At 35.1% G+C, this 27579-nt stretch overlaps 1 protein-coding gene across 1 annotated transcript in view; it reads right to left on the reverse strand.

The window, feature by feature from the left end:
* LOC129005675 (formin-binding protein 4-like) overlaps positions 1-25688 on the reverse strand; it is a 28476-nt gene extending 2788 nt beyond the window's left edge. Inside the window, exons 1-13 of the mRNA XM_054434635.1 lie at positions 25577-25688; positions 23434-23540; positions 22294-22487; positions 21490-21667; positions 21098-21256; positions 19451-19583; positions 18518-18931; positions 17149-18017; positions 16328-16768; positions 15378-15508; positions 13645-13778; positions 7303-7511; positions 4666-4967 (exon numbers count right to left, since the gene is read on the reverse strand). Of these exons, the coding sequence (XP_054290610.1) occupies positions 4666-4967; positions 7303-7511; positions 13645-13778; positions 15378-15508; positions 16328-16768; positions 17149-18017; positions 18518-18931; positions 19451-19583; positions 21098-21256; positions 21490-21667; positions 22294-22487; positions 23434-23515 (3246 nt within the window). The 5' untranslated portion in view covers positions 23516-23540; positions 25577-25688. The remainder of the gene's footprint in view (positions 1-4665; positions 4968-7302; positions 7512-13644; positions 13779-15377; positions 15509-16327; positions 16769-17148; positions 18018-18517; positions 18932-19450; positions 19584-21097; positions 21257-21489; positions 21668-22293; positions 22488-23433; positions 23541-25576) is intronic.
* Between the last annotated feature and the right edge of the window lie 1891 nt (positions 25689-27579).

The raw sequence follows: 27579 nt of genomic DNA on the forward strand, positions 1-27579 counted from the left end.
CCGTCATATTTAGTACTTATTTTTAAATATTGCATTATTTTTAAGCATCTTATATGTAAATTTCATTAAGTTCAAAGGACATACAACCAAACTATATTTTAAAAGCTCATTTTATTTCTTTAATATAGATTCATTTATATATGTCTTATATCAACAATTAAGACCAATAAAACTGTAAAACGGTTATTTAAATTTTTTTTTTGTGTTACAGAGCCTAGCCTACTGAAATTGGAGTTTATCGCATTTCTTTATTTTTAATGTTAAAAACGACATTGCTATATTTTTTAACCATAGTGATAAGTTACTTGTTCTATGAATAACATTTTTCTATGTCAAGAAATCGTCCTTTATTGTCATTATGCATAGGGCAAATTGTGCTTCAACCTAGTTGGTGCAGAAAACAGTAGCCTATTCAGCAACTTATCCTGAAATCGGCTTTTAATTTAAACATGTTGACAATTGTAAAGTAAAAATAACATGTAGGCCTACTTGGCTATGTAACAAGTTGGCTAAAGTAGGCTTGTTCTTGCAAGGACTAAACAGATATATTCCTAATAATTGAACTTGGAACTTTGTATTCTTAGGGGTGTGCGAAGCAGCAAAAAATTTTTGATTCGAAGCAACGATTCGATTCAAAAGATTTTCGATTCGATTCGATGCAACTCGATTCGAAGCAATACGGTATTTTTCTATTCATAATTGTCAATTGAGTGGATTAACAATAATTAAAATGTATCACATTTGTGTAATACAAATTTTTGTTGATGTGGTATTAGGCCTATTTCATACTTAACATATGAATTTTAGGTGAAAAAATATTTATTTTCAATCATATGTATTAGAATAACTGCTGGAAATACCAGTGAGCTGCTTTACTTGCCTATTTCATAATTTTTACTTGAATTGGCTCAACTGCAAGAAAGAAGAAAATATTTTTTTTATCAAGACATTCATTCTCATTTTAATAACTGTTTAAATAACTAAATAGGTGCCGGTAGCTAAATTACAACAAATTTGAAAGGAACTTAATATAAAAAGACCATTAAGAAATAAATTTACATATCACAAGTTTAGGGCCTGTGGACCGGCTTCAGGACTGCAAGCAAGAAGAAAATAAAAATAATATGTTTCCACCATGCAATATGTATCATTCATTCCCTGCCTCCTAACCTCCTTAGTATAATAACCTCACACTTACATTATTTGTTACATCATCATAAATAAAGAATTATTATTGGCATCAGTAGCCCTACAGCTTTACCTAGGCATTATTTTTATAGGGCCTAAAATAGTAATAGACTAGAAGCAACATGTCAAGTGGAGAACTCATTGAAGAAAAGATATTGTGTAAACTAATTTCCTATAAAACTCAAAAACAGTAAATAACATACAAACATTGTTTATGGTATAATTAATAAGGACTAAAAAATGCATATCATGTCATACAGTAGTATAGACCTACTGCAAGAGATTAAAATCCTAAAACAACTGATTTTGATAGCTAATGAATGAAAAGAATTAAAAATCCATAAAATAAAGCCAAACAATATCACAACTATTTAGGTACCCGAAAAGTAACTCTTAAATAATATATAGAAGATTAAAATAATATTAAATCAAGAGACAAGAAAGTTAAATGCTATCTTCTAGCCTAGTGCCCTTGGCAACACAGGTCAATGTTTTTAACACGTTGGGTGCTGATGACGGGAATTCCCGCATTTGCTTAACATTGAAATAAATGCAACTTTTATGTTCAAACATGTCGACAGCACAAATAGTGTTAAACTACCCTCAATGTTTTTGGAACAGCAGGGCCTTTTTCTCTTAAGGAAGGGTAGTAGTATGTCAACAAAAACAATGAATCAGTCTCACCAGCCAGGCCCGGGCAACGATGTGTGAATTCAAGGTCATAGACCCTCCCCCTCCCCTCTTACACCATCCGGTTGCTACCCAGTTGCTTCAATTGCTGACAAAATGCAAGTGATGAAACAAGGGAGTAGAGACAAAGAAATATATTTCTTTATTCAAAAACACAAAACTGTTAGAGATTATTTTCAAAGAAATTAATTCAATGTAATTTGTGAGTTGTAAATATTGTATTGGATCTTAGAAATATATTTTTTTAACCCCATCTAACCAAGATACAGATCTGTTCACTATATCAGATATTTCTTTTGTTTATAATTTATTATGTAAAATAATAAAATATATTTTTAATTAGGTATTGAATAAACAATAAATGATTATACTAGTATGTCGGGATAAATAGTCTTTCTATTCTTTTGACTTTGTTTTCTTTGCACTGTTAGTGTTGCGTCACGGCTTTTGTCTTGTTACTCTTATCAGTAGACGACTAGACCTGGCTCTGGCTAGTGGCAGTGCGGCAATTGCTCTGTTGTGTCTTTATTCTTAAAGGTCGTGAGCCAACTTAATTTTTAATTCTCATTTGAACATTTTAATTCCTCTGTAATAATAGATATAATAATATAAGAGTGTTTCTTTGGAAATAAATTATTCTTTTTTTTTCTTTTGCCCCAACAAAAATTTGGGGACGGGGACCGGCAGACACCTAACAAAAATACCAAATGAATCAGTCTATAACATTAATCTTACTAGTTAAGTATTAAGTAACAATTTTTCAGACTTATTTTTAAAATGATTTTGGAGTAACCTACCTTGTTTTGGCTAGGTTCACAGTAGTAAAATATTTCACACACTGCTTACATCAAGACAAAAAACAAACCTCTAATCATTTGCAATGTCAAAACAAAAAAATATAAAACAATTAAAGCTATATTTAATGCAAAGAATGTATTAAATAAGAACGCCTTCGTAAAGGAAACGCAACAGCAACGCGCTTCCTGTATTGCGGGTATTGCATTGACTTTCTGCAGGCGTTTTTCGTATATGGATACTGACTCCCTCGTGAATCGAATCGTTTTTTGACCACCACTGAATCGAATCGCGATTCGATGCATCGAATCGAATCGAATCGAAATTTCGATGCATCGCACACCCCTAGTCTTAAAACATAGCATAGCCTAGGAATAGTCCTAGATACAATAAGAGCTGTTAGCAGGAGCAAACTATGCTATTTTTTCAATGTAAGTTTCATGTTACAGTATATGGAGATTTTTTCGTTACAATTATCATTTAGTCTAGGCATATCTTAAATCTCATCAGGTAATTTCCTCTTTGTTAATATAGTAAACATTTGAAAAATATTCGTAATCTAACCAAGGAAGGGCTTGTGATGATGAACCACAATCAACAGCTGAATCAAAGGTTGATAGACCAGCTTTCTCATTATTTTAAGGTTTAGTGTTGGTGTCCATTAAAACCCAAGTTAAAACACTACGGTATCGATATAATAAAGAAACTAAATTGATTACTAATTTCCCTGCCAACCACTTGCAAGGATTCATTCAATAGCTTATCTTGTCACCGGTAACGTTTAAACGTCGTCTGCATCTAGCGATTTTATTTTATCTGACAGTAATCATAGAGTAGTAAATTGGAAATGAGAGCCAAAAATTCAGATAACACTCATTTAATGGCCTTCATGTCCACACAACGTTGTAATAGGGAATGAAACGGCTGCAACCAGCTGTATGAAGCCAAGAAAGTAGGCCTAATTTTTTTTTAAATCTCTGTTTGATATTGAAAGAGGTTGTTTCACGTAAGGTTGAGGTTATGATAAAAATCACTATCTCAAACAATGTTAATGTAGCGAGAAAAGTAGCTAAAATTCCGCTACAACTACTTTAAAAATGTAGCTAGCTACAGCTAAAGCTACAAAATCTTAAAAGTAGCGTAGCTACAGCTAACGCTACAAAAAAAGTAGCGCGCTACTGTAGCGTCGCTACTTGTAGCGCGCTACTTCCCAACACTGCTTCTTGTTATAATTATTACTTTAAGACAGCAACGCATATCTAGGTGTGTATTTTAATCTATGAATGCATGGTGTATATAATGGAGTAACAATATTTGTGTAGCTTTATTACTGACTAAGATCAGGTGTTTCTTAAGCCCAATAATCAAGGACAGATGGGTCCAGTTTTGAACAATCAAAATGCTACTGACTTTTCCCAGGATTGAACCGGCACACTTTTTGATTGTTAGGCAAGCCTTATAACCACTCAGATACCCATTTAGTTAAATTTTTGTAATGGATCTTTAGAAAAAAGATAACAATGATAGCTGAAACTAGTGTTGCACATTTGTGTTCTGTACATTGTTGAATGAAAATCAAACCAGAACAGAATACAGTTAAGTTATTGAGACGAGTAATGTTATTGAAACCTTTGAAACTCAAATACTCTTCTTTTAGATCAACTTTATGCTATCTCGGCCTACTCTCTAAGTTTCAACTATGGGGCTACCAGTTAGCTAGCTGCTATTCTCCTTAATATACAATTTAAAATCCTGGCACAGAGCCATTTCTTAAATAAAATTTTACGTTAGATAAAAACAAGACCAGGATTTAGATTGTTACTTTACTAAGAAATGTAATGCTAAAATAATGACTATAACTGAAAACAATTTGAAAAATACTGAAAACCCGCCATATATTCGAACAACAAGTATTGGGCTAAATCTTTTATCCGGCACTGGCAGGACACATATTGTACACAACAAATTCAAATTTAAAAACTAAAAACATACCCCTTGCATCTGGTGGATGTCATATTGTGCAGGTACGTCATACGTCGCATATGGCTGATCAGCTGGTTCGCTGATCTGCGGAGGAGGAGGTGGCGGTGGTGGAGGTGCAGCAGGCAGAGGGGGTCGATCACCTTCATACTCCGGCATGTCTACACCCGGAGGCAGGGGCTCACCCGGAGATATGGATATTACGGGTGGAGGAGGCGGAGGCGGGGGTGACGGAGGCAGAGGTGGTAGAGGAGGAGGCTCACTGATCAACGGCGGGGGCGGTGGCAAAGGCGGTAGAGGTGGCGCTGGCTCATCTAAAACAGATAAATAAACAATTCTTTAAGTTCACTCTTGGCGATGGTGGGTTAGTGAGGTTTGAAGGTTATTGCGGACATTTCCCATCACGATTAGTAAAAATTGAGAATATGATCCCGAAACGTCGTGAAAACTTGTTTTTTACTAAATGTGATAAAAAAATGTCGGCAGTAATCCCTTAAACACCAACAAATAAACAATGTCAGCAAACTGACCCATTTCTTTGCATTATCTTGACAGTAAAACTGAACATCCTACTAATTCAAATCAAATGATTCTTTATTCATTACTACCTGCTTTACCCGTGCTTTGCAACGGGAAGATGATTTGAAAGAGAAGAATTTGTTCTTTGCATCTGTTTTAGAACCGTTGCAGAGACCAAATTCAACCATACCACTTCAATTGATAAAGGTTTGTGGCTTATATTCATGTAATTAATGGAAATCACCATTTTGGTTTTAATTCATTTTAAATCTTGTAGGCTAATATGACACACTTTATTCATTATTACAGTGTATACATGTATGTTTATACATCAACAAAGTGAGTTGAATAGAGTAAAAATGACTTAATAGATCATGCAATTCTCAAGGTAAGCTCAGGTCTTTGAATTAATATAAGCTATGTCAATCAAATAATTGTTTAACTTCCGTTTGATTGAGTTGTAATTATGTTCTCTCTTAATTTCATTTGGTAAACCCAAACATTGCGACGCGATGTTCTGCACTGGGAAAATATATATTAAAAGTGCAGTCGTCGCAACCGTTTGCCGGGACAGCTCAGCCTACAATGGCTGGGTAAAGTTCCAGGGTCTGCGATAAGGTCAGGGAAACCACTAGGCCAAAAGCCGGGTCTAACCGGTATAGGACTGGCTCATACACGGGCACTGTGAACAAGTCACCACAACAAACGTGCAATAATCACTACCAGGCCTACGCCGATTCTCCACTCTCCTAGGGGGTCGTTGCTGACTACGCAACTCGGGCTTCGTCCTGACCTAACTATCCAATAGTTAAGCCCAGAGTGCCTAAAACACGGTGAGTTACACGACGACTTGCCAATAAAAACCACAACGCGTGTTATCACCAGGCGGGGTCTACTAGGCCACTATAATCCAATACACAACTCTAATGCCCAAGCTAAGAATCAAACAGTCCACTCGATACAAATACCATATAATAATATACAAGTATACTATAGACAGAGTGACTACACCGCTAGTAGCTGGTCTCAATAAATACCAAGCTAAACAAGCAAAACTATATGTAAATTGCAATAGCCTACTATTAAATTATTGAGCAACTTAGTAGCAGAAGAATAAATATTAAATACGTTCCAAACACTAGATAAATATATTATATGATAGCCGGTACTCCGCTATCCAAGCTACCAAGCTAACGTGTTGGATTACTAAGCAAGCCGTTCAGGTTGAAGTAAAATAATCAAATGATTAATCAATACCAACCCTACTGCTACTACCACTACTGCTACTATATCAACGTTATATTGCTTAGCCGGGCTTCTGTTAATAGGCTAATAAAACTAGCTACTAGCCTACTGGCCTCGTGCTTCCAACTACGCACGCTAAATCGTGCAGCCTAGGTTTGTCGGGCCTCAGAGTTATTAGTAATATAACTGACCCTAGGTACAACGCAAAATAATATCTACTACAGTCAATTAAATTATATTATTTGCGCTCTAGCACCTGCCCAGAACCGTCAGGAATACACTTTATTATTATTCCTGACTAATATAAATCCTAACTACCGTCAGGCTTTGACCAGCACGGTTACAACTCTAACTCTCGCAATCAAATCAGATATTAATATTATCAACTCTTAAACCAAAATGTAAGGAACGTCGTCCACTCACCAATAGTGGGTCTATACCCAACTTACACCAATACTCGGCGCGATCACACCACCAACGTACTTCGACACCACTGTCACGTACACTCCTCTCTACGTACACCACCGACGTCTCACAAGACACGCACTCGCTCTTCACTGCACGGGATCCACCACTAGAATGTCCGTTCTCGGCTGTCCAGTAGTCCCAGGATACCCAAGCTTATCCGAACTGATAAGCCGGGTCAAAGAGCGCTAGCCAGGTTCGCCGCCGCTGCTTGCTTACCTCATCAATCGGTGCGCGGCCAAATAGCAAATATTTACCCCCATAGGAAAAAGGCTCGTTACAACATTTCTCACCATTATAACTAGTTGTTTCGGTGGGTTGTCTGAGTAAAACTACTTTAACAAGACAAAAATCATAAATCAATTAAATACTAGATAACTGGCAGGAGTAGCTAAAAAGAACCCCGAAATACAATCTTACCAGGCAAGACAGGTGGTGAAGGCGAGCGAGACGAGATACGTGGCGGCGGAGGCGTGACTGGCGATTGTGGCTGGGGCGAGTCACACAACTCCATAGCTTCTTCTCCACCTTGTGCGGGTCCTGGCGGGGGCTCAGCAGCGCCGACCTCCGGGTACTCCCATTGGATACTGCCCGTTGCTTTGTTCCGATAGAAATATCGCTTGAACGACCTATATGCCGCAACAGAAAACGAAACGGATGAGACGTCGTGTATTGGAAAACGGAAAAGGTAATGAAACAGTACAAACCATTTTCCACGATCCTTCTGAGACAGCTCTTGCGGACGAAGGGAGAGGCGGGGAGGGATAAAGTTTATGGAAAAGGGGAAATATTTTAAGTTCTAAATAAATACTTGTGTTTCTTTACATGTAACGTTTGTAGAGATGTTGATAATTACTCACTAAGTGTGTGTGTCACTCTTCAAGAAATATTTTTTTAATCCAGATAATGTTTAGTTGCAACATGGTTGAGTGAAATGAATGATTATTTAATAAATATAATTTGTAATTTACAAATGTAACATTTAGAGTTTGTACGATTATTGGTAAAATGACTAATTTATAAGTGGATAATTCAGTCTTTGACAACCTATATCATCTTTATGATCATGATTGAGTTAGTTTAGTAATTTATTATTATTATTTTAGACTAAAATAAAATCATAACTGTCTTTGTTAGCATTAGTGTAATACTGTATCTGTTTTATAAACACTTGACTATTCAATTGTGTATTAGAGTGGATGGAATAAAGAAATATGTCCTATGTAAAACCAGTTGAAAAAAATCAAAATTCAAATTGTGTCAATGAAACTGTAATTAATTGATGTATATGATTAAAGCATGTCAAGAATTCATCCCATCAAACTAAAACGGAATCTTAGAAAATCATGAACATATTTTATAAAATGGTACACATTTTATAAAATACCAAGATTTTTGGCTGAGGTTGCTGGAATGAACAAAATTAATCACAAGAATAAGATTCACTTTAGGTGAAACTGTAAATATAAAAATAAAATGGTAACTTGACAATAATTACAATTTTAAACCCCTACAAATTAAATATTTGAAACATTTGAAATTATTTTGAATCATTAACAAACAACATAAAATCACCTAGTTCAAAGACAAACTATTCATTATGTTAAACAAATAAACCCTTTTCTCTTCATGAAGATTTACAAGAAACTACCAATAGAATTTAGGGAATTAAAAGTCTGACATTATATACAGCAAACCTTGGTTTAAATATTTTACTAGATAATAATAATTAAATAGTAACTGGTGTCGGAGAATCTGATTACAAAGTTTAGGCCTACTTTAAGTCTATCAGTGAGAATAATGTTAGAATAGAATATCTGAAAGCCAAATATAAATCTGGATGGCAAATGTCCCATCGATAATTTTCTAGATTATATTTTCTATTGTATAAGCCAAGGTTTGCTGTAGAACACTAATAATGTTAATAAATTACAAATTTCATCTTTACAATTATAAAATATAATGAGAAATAATGGGTTTTCAAATTTATATGATTACATAAGCAAACAAGAAATTTATTTGACAATTAATAGTATTAAATGCTTATAAACCTTGATTCCTTTAAGATCAAGGACTTAAGGATTGAACCGGATGCAATTATTTAATCTTATATATGATATAAAATAAAATAACAAAATGCCAAATTTTGTTAATACTTCTATGGCTTGAAAGAGCTTAAAAATGTTGAAAATTGTATTATTTTTTGTGATTTTTTTTGCTTTTTACAATAAAAAGTATTTAAACACATTTAATATACAGGGTGTTGAAAATGTCTGGAACCAACATTATATCTGGTGAGTGGTTAAAGAAAAACAACTGATATTTTGTGTACGGATATTCTATGGTTTTACCTATCTTTTGGTGCCTTATGACATTTTTTACCACTTATAGGGAACGTCCTGTGGAGGATGCAGTAAAAAGTTTAAATGGAAGCCTATGGTAAATGATGCATCATTTTAAAGGCCATTTTTTTCTGAGTAAGGAGCCACATGTTTCATCTCAAAAGGACCACCCTAGCAAAAATGGTGACTGTTTGAAATTTAAAAACCCACTTATACGGAACGTCCTGTGGAGAATGCAGTAAAAAGTTTTGTAAAAATATAATTGTCTTGCTGTACATTTAATAAACACTAACTGAAAAAAAAATAACTAAATTGTTTGTGTTGTTTTATTAAACTTATTTTAAACAGAAATACCAATTAAGCTTTCAATTATTTTCAAAAACTTCAAACAGTCGCCATTTTCGCTAGGGTGGTCCTTTTGAGAAGAAACTTGTGGCTCCTTACTCAGAAAAAAATTGCCTTTAAAATTATGTATCATTTACCATAGGCTTCCATTAAAACTTTTTACTGCATCCTCCACAGGACGTTCCCTATAAGTGGGTATTTAAATTTCAAACAGTCGCCATTTTTGCTAGGGTGGTCCTCTTGAGATGAAATTTGTGGCTCCTTACTCAGAAAAAAGGGCCTTTAAAATGATGTATCATTTACCATAGGCTTCCATTAAAACTTTTTACCGCATCCTCCACAGGACGTTCCCTATAAGTGGTAAAAAATGTCATAAGGCACCAAAAGATAGGTAAAACCATAGAATATCCGTACACAAAATATCAGTTGTTTTTCTTTAACCACTCACCAGATATAATGTTGGTTCCAGACATTTTCAACACCCTGTATAATATAATAAGTTTAGGCTACTTTTCATTTATCATCAAATATCATGTTGAAGATTGTTATTAGAAACGGACTGTTCATCATTCACAATTAATATAGTCTAGTCACTATTTTAGTATGACTTATAATTTGACATAAAATCTTAAGTCAAATACTATACAATTTATAAAAGTAACGTACTTAAAAATATTTTAAGAAATTAATGGGCAAATTAAAAGTACATAGAGAAATAAAAATCTTAAATTCATAGTCTAACATTTTCAGTAAGGAATAGCCTAAATAGAAGGAAGGCCAGCTGCGTTTTCTCTTCAGTTATTTTCATGTCCTCTTCTTGAAAAAAAAAATATGTATCTGTTTGACATCTGCTGTGCTCAATTTTATGTCAAATTACATTAAACTTTCAATAAAATAAAAGTAAATTACATACTGTAAAAAAGTTTAGTGATACAAAAATTCCAAATATACAAAAATGTTGAATTTTGTATAGCTTCCAAAAAAAATTATTTCCATAAAGTATTACATTACCATACAAAAAGCATTTAAGCTATAGGCCCACATATTGATCAGAAAACTTTTAAATTAACGAAGATATTAAGCTGAAGTTCTAAAGCAGATGAGAAGATCGGCCTTGCACTAGGTGCCAGATGATCACTGGTTCAATCCTAGCAGATCAGAAGGAAATAACCTTCTTTGAGGGAATTAGAGAGTCAAACCAATGTAATGTACAGTATTAGACTTTAACATTCTTTTGGTTTGGTAATAATAAATTTTTTTATAGTAGACTCCCTGTTATCCGGACTTCTCGGGACTTGTGCCAGTCCGGTTAACGGGTTTACTGGTTGAACCGGTCTCCTAAAAACTTGTTAAATTAGAAACATCACTGTATGAACACGACTAACGATACATGTGCAAGGGAATCACTTAAAAGCTAAACCAAATATTTTAATTAAGTTTGGGAGATCATAGTACTTAGACACATGATCACTGGTATCAAAATCTTGCCCACAAGAAAAGTCTTTTCAGTACCGCCCACTTCCTTCCGATCCAGTCCGGTTAAACAAAAAAATTGTTCGGTTAAAGAATGTTACTTCTGCCAAGAGTAGTCTGGTTAAGAGGGAGTCTACTGTATACTTAATTTACTTCTGGGGATTCAAAATTCATTCAACACAAATGTCAAATGCTGATTTAGAGCTAGAAGGAGTGGTTATGGACTGATGTTCCATATTTTTGTAAAAATTTTATCAATGTCATTTTTTTCTCTCTCTAAACGACCAAATATTTATCTTCTGTATAGGCGGTTTACAGATTAGGAAATTAGTTTTATTAGCTGTCAGCACAGAGTATTTTCAATTTACTTTTTACACCTAGAAGTTAACAATTAGCATCGATAAATCTATGAAAGTATAGCTTCTAAGAATGTTTACCTAGTTAAAAAAAATATTTTTCTATCTACTACTATTGGATAGTAAGTGATGGTCAACACCAGAAATTTTGAGTTGTGGAATCAAAACTAAAAACATTAAATCCTGGATCACAAATCCTCAATGATTTTAGTTGCCTTGCCAAAACTACCCAAAAATACAGAGGTAGTAATAAAATATTAATTTTCCAATCAAAACCTGAAGATAATAACATGAATATATGACTACATAAAGAAGCATGTGTTTGATAAACAACAAACACTAAAATAAATTTAACTCTTGACATCCGCATAACTCCCTTGTGTGGGATCGAAATCCTACGTTCTACCACCACACCAGCTCGCTCTCCAATAATTAAGAACTATGATAATTAGAGTGACACAAAATAAATTAGAATTTTAAATCTTTAAGTTGTACAATTAAAACTAAGTTTTTTCCTTAACAAAAACTGGATACAGCTCTGTATCTTTAGTCAAGGTTTTAAACTAGGATACATTCTTTTCAAAACTGTATATAATCTGTTGACCAAGAATTTACAAACCACCATTTACTAACTATGGAAAAGTATTCAACTTAACAAAATTCTACAATAGTGTTTACATAAGTGACTATTAAAACTTTCCCTAAATACATAGTCTTATAACAATAACTACATATGGTGCTATAACTAAACCTTATACAACGATTTATGGGTTAAAATGATTTAAAAACATCAGAGACGACAACAAACGCTTCAAAGAGATCAGTGGCACAGTTGACGGCAGAGAAGATTATCTCGGCAAACAACCTACGGCATGATCAAAGTATAAAATCTTGAAATAATGGACAAGAACACAAGAATCAAGTAGTTTCAAAAGGTATTTCAAATGCATATAGATGGTAATATAGTGTAGGCGGTAAACTTAACCTAACAACTGAAAAGTGCAGGTAGATTTACTTTTTTCTTGAGCAATTCGAAAAATTATAGTAAATTTTTTATACAGTTCTAAAGAAAAGCTAAACATCCTATAAATTTCTATCCAATCTATTGTGCTTCTTTGAGCTGGTCAGCGATTTTGAAGCAGATATAAACTGCACTTTTCTGTTGTTTATTTCTGCTATTAATAAATCAAAAAAATACTCCATGTGGGCAATCACATTAACTAAATACTGTCACATTCACGCAGCCACAGAACTTAAAAAAAGGTTCACACATTTTCCCTGGACTATCCGGCAGTAAAAACTTTTACTGGTCAAGATTCCCGGTTGCAAAGAATACCTTACACTTGGGGTCTGCGGGACCGTGACATTTTCTAGTCAGGTTAACCATTGACCCAAGGAATCTGATCAAACCGAAAATGATAATCATACTACCCAAGGGTTAAATCGAGACAAGCGTTTAATTCCGCGTTTGCGGAGAGCGTTTGTGAAGATGTACGATTGTAGATTTAATCATTTGTGTGATCACGGATAATTTTCATGGATTCATCACAATCATGGGAGACGATGATATCGCCATGACCGCAGAAGCTAATCTCGATTTTGCTGTGACCACACAAGACGTTCACAACTACACCATGACCGTAACCAATGTTTTACAGATTTTTCTCACGCTAACAGTTTTGTGAGTACAAGAAATTACAGAAGGACTAATGAACATAAAAGTCAATACAGCGTATTCACTTAACATTGTTAAGGACCACAATCTGATTTTCATCACTTTTTAAGGTAATGGGGGTAGATTCTGGTAAGCAATTTATGAAGGACTCCCAAATGGCAAATAGCGAATAGGTATTGGTGAGTTGGTGGCTCAGTCGGTAGCGTCACGGACAGTTCCCTCGGCTCACCCTTTGTATTGCTGAATACGATCCACACACGGGCAGTTAGTCTATGTGGACAGGCAAATGAAGGCTGCCAACCTCTAAAAATAAGCAAACTAAGGGCAATTGCATCATCAACAAAACCAACTGAATCCTCCGTGTTTACACAGTGACAGTACTAGTATAATGTGACCACCCACGGATAACTGTTACCGTCCTACCTTGTTCACACCAGCCTTGTCGAAGGTCGGTGGCAACACTTATGACTGAGGCCCCCCAGCTAGAGCGTTTAGGCAATCTGGAGACAATGGTCAACACACAAGTTCTGACAGAGTAGTAGTGAAGTAGTAAGAGTGTGAGTAGACGTACCTATCCCATTGACACAGCCAGCCCTCAGGGGCCGCGACCAGCTCTAGTGAGGCTAGCTGGTCATCCAGTGATGTCAGCCACTGTCGCAGGTATTGGACACTCAGACCTCCACCACTGTGTGCCACCATCAGGGTCTGTAACATCATCAGATATTGGATAGGGAAAACTGGAATGATAGAGCATCGAGTCAGAAAATCAAGCTCAAGATGATTCTCGGGATATCGCAATTGCAAAAAGCATCTGCCAAGAATTTGGATTTAGAAATTCATGATTTTGCCTCTATCCCAGGTGGAGGTGATTAGGTCTCTGCAATCACGGAAGATGTTCACCATTTTAATAAGATCGGGGTGTGATGATGAGGTTTATTATCAGTTTCATGATTTAACCACATTGCTAATGATGACTATATCATTGGAGATATTCTCGGTTTCACCGCAATCAGGATAAGACGATGATGTCTTTCAATAGCAGGAGAGGTTCTAGGTTTCACCGCAATCAGGGTGTGATTATGATGTCCCTGCAATAACAGAGAACGTTCCGGATTTTGCCCAGAAAAAGGGGGGAGAATTTGTAGATTTTACTGCAATCGTGGGAGATAATCACGAATTTGCTAAGATGATTACAAGGTTCATTACAAACAAAAACTCAGGAAGAATTTATCTGAGCCTTGATATTTTACCCAAAATCTCATGCTCGCTTATCCCAGCATCTAAAAATATTTTGGGACTTCTGTAGGCTATGTTGTAAGGAGATGTTATTACTCATCAATAGCTGCATAGCTACAATGGTCCAAGATTCAATAATTGGTCAGCTGAATATATCTCTAAAGACTAAATCTTACAAATCATTTTTTAATATTAACTTTGATATAGGTAGATGTCTCTACACCTAAAGACAGGGAAGAACTCTTTTCAGATTACAAAAAACGTCGGATCTTTATCTATTTTGACAGAAGAATTGGAAATTTTAAATCGTGTAAGGAAACACACAATACTCCCATCAAAATACAAAAATAATTCCAGTTCTTTACAATAGCTCACACAGAACCGAGTCGATTACCGGGTCTGTTGTATTATTGAGTAACAACAGTGTAGTTATGGTAAAATAAGAATTAGGCCTACCCATTTAAAGAGTTAGGTAATTGGGTCAAGAAATGTTGTTTATTACCCAACTAGATTAAAAATAAAAACAATTTGAGTGCTAAAGTCAAGTAAGTTATTCCGGGTGTCCCACGAAGAGGTCTCTATTTTTTTATTGATATGACAGACGTATTGAGTGCACTACAGACTTGAAATGCTACAGTCGTGACTATGTAATGGTAACATATGTAATGGTGTTGCCCCCAAGTCTCAATTAATTCTGACTGATCCAAACAAAAAGGTGAAAAAACCAACCAAATCAGCAATTGTATTTTAAGGTATCATAAAGGTACTATTTCTTTGATATCCTGCCATTTTGTCCTAATGTGTTAGAACTAACTGATACTCAGAGGTATTTCTTTTACATATGTGTATGTTGGGACTGTTGAGTTTAAGGTTTGTAGAGTGTTCGGTGCGTCTAATATATATATTGAAAAATAGGGACCTCTTCTTGGGACACCCGTTGTATTAACTTCTAACAAACAATTTAGCTTTTACATATTTATTGGAAGAAGAACTAGAACCGGTCAAATTAATGTAAGTACTTCAGGATTCCTATCTATTTTCTTCTACGTAACAATTAAATGTACAGACCTCTAGTTGGATTGCCATAACCTGCACTGGGGGTACCACTTCTTTGCCCTCGCAGAGAAACTTTACTTTCTCCGACAACAGTTGTGCCAAGTTCTTGGTTTTCTCCTTCTCTGCGCTCGACATCTCTTTTTCTGGAAAACAAATTAGTTTAGCAAAGGTTTGAAATGTGCTTGGATACATAGAATGTAATCCAGAATATGTGAAATTTGAATGTCGTGCAGCCAAAGCCTAAGAGCACTTTTAAAGCAGCAAATTAAGAATACCGTATAACTTAATTCTCGCTCTCATCGAAAGACAGAAAATTTAGTGATGACACCGGCTGCTTAAGCCTACGAATGAAGAATTAACAATAATCCTACTATCTTTTGTAAGAATTTTCTTCCAGACCATATTCACTACTGTATAGGCTACAAAATAACAATACACATTTTCAGGTAAGCTAATATTGGTTTTTTGGACCATGTTGGTTAATTTTCTACGACTATATAATGTGTATATAACAATACACAATATAAGTTTTTACGTTGTCTTGGTTCTAACCTAACCTAACCCAACCTATCCTAATCCTAAACAGGATTTGGGGATGATTAGAAAGTTGGTTTCATTTTGAAACAGACATAGTAGAAGTCCAAAGAAGAAAAAGGTCTAATTTTGTTACTACTGTTAATATTCAAAATGTATCCATTAATATGTACAGAATTCTTATAATTATAACTAGGCCTACTCTTGAAATGTTAGTTTGTCTAATGAGTAATTTTTTTACGTTATAGGCTCATATTGTGAACAACAATATCCAACAACAAAACTATTAACAATTATTTATACGTTTTTATCACCAAATTTACTAATTGTACCAATAAACCAATATCGGTGTAAGCTTTCGATTGCTAAACCTTTATTATTGTATGTAAAGACTCTAACTTCTAGTAGAACATATTTATTTTACTTACCCTCCTTAACTTCTTCAACTGCAAGTTTTTTATTTGGTATATTTACAACAGCTTCAGTCTTAGGCATCAAAGTATCAGCTTTTACAAACTGGATCATCCCCTTTTTGCCACTCTTTTGTTTTGGGTCGGATTCAAAGTCATGGCCATAACCAAAACCTGTGTGTTCTCCTTCCTTCAACTCTCTGTTGTAGGCCCATGTGGTCGTGTACGCGGTTGATTTTGGTTTCACAGTTTCTTTTTCTTCAGGATCGCAAGAATCATTTTGCATGAGTTTGGCAACTTCTTGTTTTGTTTCTACAGGCTCTTCTTTGCTCAAGGTTTCGACTTTCACAGGTAATATCTCTTGCTTTCTAAAAACAGGTACTTCAAGCCTCTTCTTGCGAGAAGTTTTCTTCACAGGTTCAGGGAATCCTGTAGAATTGTCACTGAGAACTTCGTCAGCTGAAAATAAAAACATCAACATTATCTTCTTTAAATAACTTTTAAAATTGGGGATTTACAGATATCATTGTCAATTCAAACAGTTCAAAGCAAAAACCCAATGGACACATTACTTTACACTAGAATGAGTACTTGTAGAAGAAAAATAAAATGTAATCACCATAATAATCTAAACATAAAAATAAACACCGCACACAGCCACTTCAAAAACCACTTTCGTTCAGGGGGACACAAATCGGATATTTTCACCCAAAATAAAAAATTTCAAGAAAATAATACTTTTTCCATACACTATGAATAGGAGGAGAAAGTAATAAAAATCCTTTAAAGCATGACAAAACACACAAACGCATAAGCAAACAAAATTACACAATTCTCACCTTTAACTAGCGAAGAAGGTTTCAGTCCTTCAGCAGTAGCAACAAACTCGGTTGCCCTTGCTTTGCCTGTGGTGGTGCTTGAATGTATCAGTTCCTTAGCTTTTGCAGACAGCTTGATCACTTTCATGTTTGCACTTTTAACCGATGGCTTTTCTACCTTAGTTTCCGTTTCCACTTTATCACTCTCTTCTAGAGCTGCTGCAATAGGAAACAACGGAGCCGGTTTCCCGTTCACTTTTGTTTTATCTTCTTCCTTGTCTTCTTCAGGTTCCGACTCTTCTTCGTTCCCATAGCCAGCAATCAACGAGAAAGAAGTAGGTGCTTTTTCTGGAGGTTTCTTCTTTATTTCTGCGACATCAATCACTGGCGTTTCACTTTGTGAGTTGCTTTCTTCATTGAATATTGTTTCAACTTCTGATGGTTCAACTTTCATAACGTTGCTGAGAAAACTATCTGTAGTAGATATTTTATCAAAATATTCATCGGTTTTCGATTCCTCCTTCTCAGGCCATATTCCTTCAGATATGATCTCTTTGCTTGGTATTTGTTCTTTATCTGTAAGATCTTCTTCGCTTTCTTTTGTAATTGTTGCCTCTTGATCCTGTTGAATATCAGAATTAGTTTCCAACAACTCTTTAATTTCTTCCGGGATTTCTCCTCCTAATTCTTTCAATATTTTTGCCTGATTCTTCAGTCTTTCTAATATAGAATCTTCAACACCATCATCTTCATCATTATCGTCATCTTCTTCCTCTTCATTATCTTGGTTTTTGTCTGTTGTTTCTGTTTTACTCTTTATAGAATCGTCTGATGAACTACTGTCTTCAGAGCTACTATCATCTGACGATTTATCCTTCAGCTTTTTTAACCTGCAAAAGAATTCAACTGATTAAAAACAATTGAATTTAACCTAAAAATATAACTATTTTAAATTCCTACGTATAAATTTAAAGGTAATCATACATCTAACCCATATTGATTTCTTATTGCGGAAGACTTGAAAATCCTAATTAGAAAAATTTGGATTCCGTTTTTTGGACTAATAGCATAGAATATGTGTATATTGATCAAGTAAAAAAAAATTAAAGACCGTTTAGTTGGATTTGTGCTCTCAATTTGAGTAATTTTCCACCTCATAATAATTTTCCATTTTTTTATATAGACACTATCCTTTAGTAGTAAGCAGATATATCACAATGAATAGACGTAAGTACCGGTACCTATTTTAATTAAATTAGATATTAAAGTATTTTGATTTTCAGCTTTGAAATTAGCTATGTAGAAGAACGTATTACTTTGAACATGTTCAATGATTTAGCCTAGTTAAGTTATTAACTAGCCTATAGCAAATAATTACAAGAAAACTAACCTCCTTAAAGTCTTTACTTTGTTGACAATTTCTTGAGCAGGTCTTACATTTTCCACGTTATCTTTCACATTTGTTTTATCAGAAACAGGTTTAACCTTTCCTTCTACCACAATTGCTTGATTCTTTTTCTTTAATTTTTTAGTTTCTGCAGGTACTAAATTTATCTTCGGAAGATCTGCATTTTGAGTTTTAATCTCAACAGGTTTTGTTTCTTTTACTTCTACTGGTACAACATAACCCGGAGGTAGTTGGGGACCGATTGAAACATCTTTATCCTTCTTCTTCTCTTTCTTCGATGGCTTTAAATTGTCCACCTTCTTTTTCTTTGAAGAATGATGTGAAGAATGATTGGAAGCATCACTATCAGAATCGTCATCAGAATTTGGCCCATAAGAAGTGATTAGTTCTATTTTCCTAAAACAATACATTGATTTAAAACAATGGACAGCAAGGTTCTATGTCACAGTAATACATGTACTGTAACCACGAATCTCCAAACTTAAATGATATTAACATTTGGCACATTTTAGCTAGGTTGAATACATGATAATCATCTTGTAGCTTAACAGCTGTTATTTGGGTACGATTGAGAGTAAGGAATACTAATGAAGAAACAAGAATAGAATCAATTAAATTAAGACAATTCTTATTGTACTGTTTGCTACCGGCTTAAAAATCTACACTAAATCATTACAACTATCTTTATAACCAATTAAGATGGGGACACTTCTTGGGGCGTATTTCAAACCAAATATGAAGGAAGGATGGGTGTTGAATGGAGTTGGATGCATTGTGTAGCTTTGATACTGACTAAAATCAGCTGTTTATTCAGAACCATTTGTTAAAAGCCCAATGATCAAAAATAGCTGCGTCTATACTTAGTAGTTATTAGCAATTATTTTGTTTATATTATACTAATAAAATCCAACTTACTCTTCCTCCGAGTCACTCCCTGTTGGTTTAGTCCTCTTGTTCTTGGACTTTTCGGTTGGTTTGTTCGAGCCTGCTTTCTTCTGAGGTTGCTTGTTGGAAGGTTGTGTTGCAACTCCTGCCATAACCCCTGCAGCTAGAGCAAGTAAAATGTATTTAAATTAGTGGTGTATTCGTAAAATTTTTAAAAATTATTAATTTATCTAATAAACTTTGTCCTACAGTTACCTGACTAAGAGGGCTTTCTTGCACTGATTATAGAACGTGTAGTAGTTAATTGCTGCATTTACTTACTTTTGCCGCAATCCAGTATTCCAGCCAATCAACACAAAACAGTGTGCTTTTATTAGGCACAAGATATGTGTAGGCTTGAAAATAAGTTGGCACTTAAAGATACTACGACTACGATTAGCTGGTGCAACCATTCCCATTTCGTTCAGTGCTTGAATTTAACCTAACCTAAAAACGTGCTGTATAGTGTTTGAAAGACTAATTATTTATATGCTTTAAAGTAACTGTAGGAAAAATATAATGTGTAGGTAACGCAAGTGGTAAGTGCCTTTGCTGCACTCGAGAAACTTTCTCATGTGCAGCAAGGTGCCACTTCGCACACTATTTACACAAATAACTATTCCGTTCAAACAGTGTGAAAATTCTTCCATAATATAAATATTGTGATTAGCATAAAGCTTGATTGCCTCTTTTCTGAATCCATCTGAAACTGTTGTCGTTAATTTATTTTTCACCAAGTAACGCTGATAGGACAACTCACTGTAAGCTATAGCATATGTCAAGTCAACTATCTCACGAACAAGAAATAAGGTAAATAGAGTTTTAGACACCAGCTCATTCTGTGAGTGACTCAATCAACTATGTCCTTTTTTGATAAAATAAACAGTATCAGCAATCTGACACATACTTTCTCCCATAAGCTTGCCAACAACCTTTATCATGGGTAAGCGGTGGGAGTAACTATGATAATTTTGTAGGAAAAAAAAATGCAATAATTTTTGAACCGTAATGGTTACAGTAATGGGGGTTGCATGATTTTGTTTTGAATTATAAGGACCATAACACATTAATTTTAATCAAAACCGGGTATTATTCAAAAATATGATTTTTAGTAATTTCATGGGATTTTTTATGTGAAAATAACATAAGTTACAATAACTTTTGAACTGTAATTTTTACAGTACCGGTAATGGGATTTATACCATTTCATTCAGAATCAAAAGAACTATAACACACTAAATTTTTGTATCAAAATCATTCGGGCCATTTTTGATAAATTTGATTTTTCCGTTATTTTATGGGTTTTTATGGGAAAATCCCCATTAAAAATAAAAATTTCAAAAAACGCCTGGAGATACCATGGATTAGAACTACATACCAAATTTCATCAAAATCGGACTACAGGTGTGGTCTGTAGCTCTGTACACATCCACACACATAACTTCTTTCGACAAAACTTCGAAAACCACTTTTTTGGGTTCAGGGATATATCCACTTAATACTCAAACTCGAAAATTTTGACGAAAACAATACTTTCTCCATATACTACCCTATGTGTAGGGGGAGAAAGTAAACATTGTCGACGGCCTGTAGATGGGATGTCAACTTCACTATCAAAAAGTTTATAGTCGTACTAACCTTGCTGAGTCAGCAATAGTTGTTGTTGTTGTATGTTCCATTGCTCCAACGCCACATGATACAATCGTAGAGCTTCAGGCATCTCCCACGTCACCTCGTTAGTTTCAGTGTTCCAGAAGTAGTAACAGCCGCTGTTCTCATCATAACACTCTTGCCACGCTGGAATATTAAAAAAATAAGATTTTTAGATCTACCGTGCAACGAATCAACAGACTACAAATACATACAATTAAAGATGTATCTCATTTAAGCTGTTTCGGCGATCTAGTGATAATTTATCGTGATCGTTTGAATGAATGAATAAATAAAATATCGGAGGAGTTACAGAAACAAAAATCCTTACTTGAGCATAACATACTCAATAGGCCTAACTTTTCCACTTTGACACTCACCAATAGTAGGTTGTTGGTTCCCAATCACATCTGTTGGTTGAGACAAGTCCCCAACTGGCATAGAGAGTCCAATGACTTTCTTGTATTTCGTCTTGGACTTGAGCGAATCCCTTGAACTCTCTTCATCAATGCTGGCTTCTGGATTGGTAGTGGCAGCAGGTACTATGTCCGATATTTCCTAAAAAATAATAATAAAGCTATAGAATTTAGACACATTCCTACAGACCCTAAAATATATTAATTAGCGCCACAAACAGTGGCCAAAAGTAGGACTATGAGCTTGCCCTGTCATTTGTAGAACCTCTAACACTTATACTGAACATTGATCAATCATTAATCCTCTTGAGACGAACATAGGTAAATGTAAGCTATTGTAGAAAATATTATTTCCTTCCTTGGTATGGATTAGGAGGAATAAAAATCTTTGGTGTATTATTTTATGAATATTAGAGAACTTTTTTCTGGTATAGCCTATCCTCATACATTTAGATTCTTAGGACTCGTTTATTATTTGAATATCACTAATAAAGATGGATGAAAAGTGTCTCAAGGTTGTGAGTACCTTACGGAATGATTATTTCTCGGTTTTGTACAGAATACACAATAAGGTTAGTTCATATTAGAATATTAGAAGTGAAATGGGGCTATGACAAAATGGCTTACAAGTTTCAGTTTATTAGTTCAAAAAATTTTGAGTACGATAAAAATACAGACAGACTTATAGCACCTTTTATTTTATTTTTTTAATAATGTAGATGGATAGGAACAATCACAATCCCTCCAAGCCAGGCTAAATTCACAAACCTTTAGAAAATCTTGGACTTTGGAGTCAAGATCGGCTGGTTTGGAGGGCTCGTCTCCTTCGCTGTCCGACGTGTAGCCCACCAGTTGCGGCAACCTGCTCTCTGCTTCAGACCCGTTCTGGGCTTCTGATGGGACTTTGGTAGCAGAAGCGGCAGTGGCGTTCAAATGGTCTTGGTATATCTGCTGATACTTAGCTGGAAAAAATACAATGCGTTTGAAGATAAATCTTATATAGCAAGGTTTAAATGCATTATATAGCGAGGTAAATGCATTTTGAAAGCAGTAATAGCTGTTTGAACTTAAGTTCCCTTTACTAGCCAAGAACAAGAAGACAAATACCATCCTGTTTCTGCCTTGGAAAATCGGTAAAGAAATACAAATCCTGTTCCTATCGAACTACGATTACAATCCCACCCATACCTACTTAAGTGTAGCCTACGAATCATGGGAGCCCTCAGGGGGGTGCACTTGTGCCCCCCTGGCTGAAAAAAATTAGAAAATAAATTTATTAGCTAGAAAGTTCTGTAATTACCCTACCTTTTTTATTATAAATTTATGAAAGTAGGTACATTGCATTATATAATAGTAATTTAAAAAATGTATGTTCATTTTATGTCCAAATCAAATAGTATAAAGTTGAACCACAGATGTAGCTGCTATTTAGAAAACCAGGGCTAATGTTTAACGTTGGCATAAAAAACTACAACATACCCTCCTTCATGCACAATAACATTTTTATTTGGTAGCTTCTATTGGCTACCAAAAAAGCGTAAAAAATTTGTTTTAAAACATATTTTCAAAATTTCACGGACCTCCCTGGATTTGTTATCTTTTGCACGCCCCTGTTCCAAATTTTGTGGGCACCCATGCTACTAATAGACATCGCCAAGAGAATTGTTCAATGTAATATGAAGATTGAAGGATGTGCTACTTACGCATAATTTAACAAAGATGTTTTAATTTTATATTGATACTATCAAAGATAAATCATGGAAAAAGGTGTACTGTAGGTTATGTAAGGGTAAGCTTGGACATAACTTAAGTTTACTACCTACTTTCTTCCAAGGCAATTTTAACAGTATTATTGCATAGTTCATAGAGATTCGCTTATAGAACGTCACCACTAGCTATAAAACTTACTTTGCCATGACCTTTTCGGCGAACTTGAACTATTAGTGTCCAGATCCAACACTTGACGACGGCTGCTTCCTCTTCTTTTCATATTTAAACACCTAATATTACAAAATCTGAAACATAAAACTAATATTAATTTACTTTAATGATTCATCAATTTAAAAAACTATAGCATAAATTGTCCATATATTCCCAACATACACCTATAGCATACGTTTTCAGTTTTAAGACAACAGCAACATTTGAACAAAAAGCATATAAACTTATTTGTTCAAATATGAAAATGAAGGATGTGCAACTTACGCATTTAACTTTTAAACTAACTTATGGTGCAAAATCTCTCTCTTTCTCTCTACTCTTTTGAAACACGGACACACAAACTCTCTCAATTAAAAAATATACCATCCAAATGAGCAATACTAGGGTATCTAAGTTACCATAATTTAACATAAGACATGCCTCTGGAAATCAGTTTTGACCAGTCGTCACTAAACCTAATCGGGTAAGTTACTAAGGGAATCAAAATGAAAGTTGAAATCTCTAGAGTCTAACAATAGCAATACTAAACCATTCAGGGTAAATACAGCAGCCCTACTTATAGGCTGACGTGTGTAATATAAAATACCTCTCAACTATTCGGCTTTTGTATAGGACCTACTAACTCAGAGGCTCTAGGTACCAGTGGCTAATAGTCTGGCAAGAGGTTGCATTAATATTATAATGGTTAGGGCATTATGAGTAATGATGGGATAACCGAATTGTTGAACAATAGACCTTACTGAATAATTGGTTGGTTATTTTGAGCGTCAATTGATTATATTTTTAGTTGAATGAATCACCAAATCAATTTTAGTCATTATTCACTATCCCAAACCACAACTTCTAATTTTTATCTTAAATGAGAAACTGGCCTTACCAACAATTTCTAGTTCCTGGAAGAGATGGTAAGCGAACGCAATAGCATTAAAATATTTCAGTCTTGACAGCGGCAAAACAGTGGTGGTGATGATGCTGTGTTACCCCGAGAGTGGACATTGTTCATTGAAAAACTTACAGATAGCAGCACTGCCTGGATTTGTAGCCAGTGCCTTTGTAATGTGGCTCGGAGAGAAAATCCCTTAAAGTGGGACAAAAACTACCAGACAGGATTTTACGGGAAATTATACTACCAACCTAAACCCAACATACACCAAATTAATGTATAGGCCTAGGACCAGCATAACATGCTGACATAGTTTAGTTGATCCCCGATAAATGCGGAGGACACAATTGATGACTTGTCTAACACTGCACAGTGCACCGTGACTCCGACCGGAGCCGTACGCACGCTGTGCCAGTACGGAATGATTCCGATCAGAGTCGTCAGACGCAAATGAGATAAGTTACCTACAGACTGTTTTTGTACAATTACTCTTACTTAAAACTCCAAAAAACACTGTACTTAAAGTACAATTTCAAAAACGCTTGGGGTACAGTTTCTTAACTGGGCTATGCTAATATCGATTGAAACTATCGAATTGAAAATATTGATTAATAATCGATATTTTTAAATATATTTATTATCAAATTAAACTAATATAACCTAACCTAACCAACCAAACTTGCTGATGGTGAAAAAATCTCATGAAGGTTTACTAATCTAATCGATATTAGCATAGCCCAGTTAAGAAACTGTACCCAATACTTGCATTTTACAATTCAGATTAGGTTAGCCTATTTTCATTCAGTGATTTCCACATCTAATTAGGCCTATGAGGCTGGGTGGCCTATTCGACAAATCTACCACTTCCCATAGAGACTTATACACCTTGGCTTGGTCCCACTAGGCCTAGCTAAGGTAAGAGTAGCCTAGGCAGGCCTTGACGATAAGCCAGACTGTGAACTAAATAGCCTAAAAAAGTTACCATACCTAAAATGAGTTTTCTTAAGCGTCCTTGAAAACTAGAGACAAATTGATAGTATGAAAGAATCGCCATAGCCAATAATTAATTTATTGCATTGCTAACTTATAGGCCCCTACCCTAACCTAACTTTTAATACTCCAATCATATTAGTAAAAGTTTATAAATCAATAAGAAAATTATACCTAACCATGCATAGTTCTCTCCCTAACAAACATTGATTATTACAATAATCTGAAACTACCTACCTCCTTCACAAATACTGAGTTCTTAGGTGTAATTTGGTCATTAGTCTCGTATGTTGTAATGTAACCAACTAAGTTTATTCCAAAAACAATCCAATAATAATCCAATTCCGACGAATTCACATAAAATTCCTGATGGTAAAATACGATTACGTTACGAACGATTCACCGAAGATGGGGATTGGATGGATTAACAAAATATGAGATGACGGATGAGGAGCAGAAGAGGATAAGATGAGTATGAGATGACAATGGATGGAGGAGAGAAGAAGAGGAGGAAAGAAGGGCAACATGTTGAGTAATGACGCAGGTATTGAGCATGGACACGATTGATATATATGTATATCCAAAACTCAAATAGCTTACCTATAAGGGAATTTCGTTAAAATGGGAAGTCAAAGAACTAGAAAACAAAATCTGAAGCTCCACCGTTAATGGATAAATCAAATATTAATGTCCAAACTCAAACTGGCGTTTGAAGGATCGTTGATCTCACTATCTCAAGAAATACAAAGGGGTAGCGGATTTTTATCCCCCTGGAATTTTACTCCCTGGGCAAACGTGGCGTCACAAACCAGGGGGTAAAATTCCGGCCACGAAATGTTGAGTTTCGCGACATCAGTTCGATGGATTAAACGTGGAATTAAACGTATATTTTCACGGTTATGAATTTAATCAGAACACATCAAATTATAAAACCCTAGAGTGTACGGGTCGGAATTTTACCCCCGGACTTTTACCCCCTTCATGAGGTCAGCTCAAAATGTACGGCCCAGATTTTTACCCTCGGAATTTTATCCCCCGGATTTTTACCCCGGGAATTTCATCCCCTGGCCAGATACATAAATTAGTGAGAATTGTTAATTCTCTTAGTTCACTTTTAATTTAATAGTAAACATTTTATTGTTAAGTGGCCTATCTTAATTTATTTGTAACATCAACTAATTGAACAGTATTTTAATTTTAATTCTGAGATTCGAGTATCAGTTTTCGATCATTGAAGCAAACTGTTGGTTAATATGATCAAAATTAAACAGCAAATTCTGTTTACTTAGTTGAGATTACAAAATAAATAAATAAATAAAGATATGCTACTTAATAATAAAATGTTTACAATTAAATGAAAATAGAAATAAGAAAATCAATCATTCTTAATAATTTCTATATCCGGCTAGGGGGTAAAATTCCGGAGGGTAAAAATCCGGGGGTAAAATTCCGGGAGGTAAAAATCCGGGGGTAAAATTACTGGGGTGAGAATCTGGCCTGTACATCCACAGTTGTCTAAACGCTAGTTTTATGGACAGGGGGTAAAATTCCGGTTTTTATTGCTAAGATTAGCAATAGTTCAGTTCGTGATTAATTAGATAATTAATCACGCTCTGTCTATTTTCATTATACTTCCAAATCAACGGGGGTAAAATTCCGCCCGCGAACAAACTTTTGAGCGCACAGGTTACTACGTCATAGTAACGTCAGCTTTGCCCAGGGGGTAAAATTCCGGCGACCCAATACAACCATGGAACTAAAACAAAACAAGATACAACTGGAGGTATAGCCACGAGGTAGCACTGACATGGCAACTCTGCTAGAAAATCTAGCGCCGTAACGTTTTGTTATGTTGGTACCAACTAGCCAACTATGAAAATCGACCAGATCACTGACTCCATTGCTTCAAAACCATCATACAATTCCCTATTCAGCCCCAGTTCCAAAGTACTAAGTACAATGTGAATGTACTATTTCTCAACAAGGGGACAGGGCTGATGTCCGGATCGGCCACAATGTCTGTGCTTGCGACCAGAACTGGTCGGGTCGGGTCTTAATGAGGTATATGTCTATAGTGGGGGTACTTGTACTTTTATGAAAACATCCGTGTATTGCTACTCAGCGTGACTCACTCACCCCCATCGATGTATAATAACTCTACAGTTGTTATACATCGATTTATTATACATCGGGAGTTATTATACATCGATGCTCACCCCTGCCTCAGCTCAGCTCAGCAG

This window comes from Macrosteles quadrilineatus, unplaced genomic scaffold (genome assembly GCF_028750875.1).
Source record: "Macrosteles quadrilineatus isolate MER2022 unplaced genomic scaffold, UCM_ALF_1.0 Scaffold_30__1_contigs__length_1495292, whole genome shotgun sequence".
In the NCBI taxonomy this organism is placed as follows: domain Eukaryota; kingdom Metazoa; phylum Arthropoda; class Insecta; order Hemiptera; family Cicadellidae; genus Macrosteles; species Macrosteles quadrilineatus.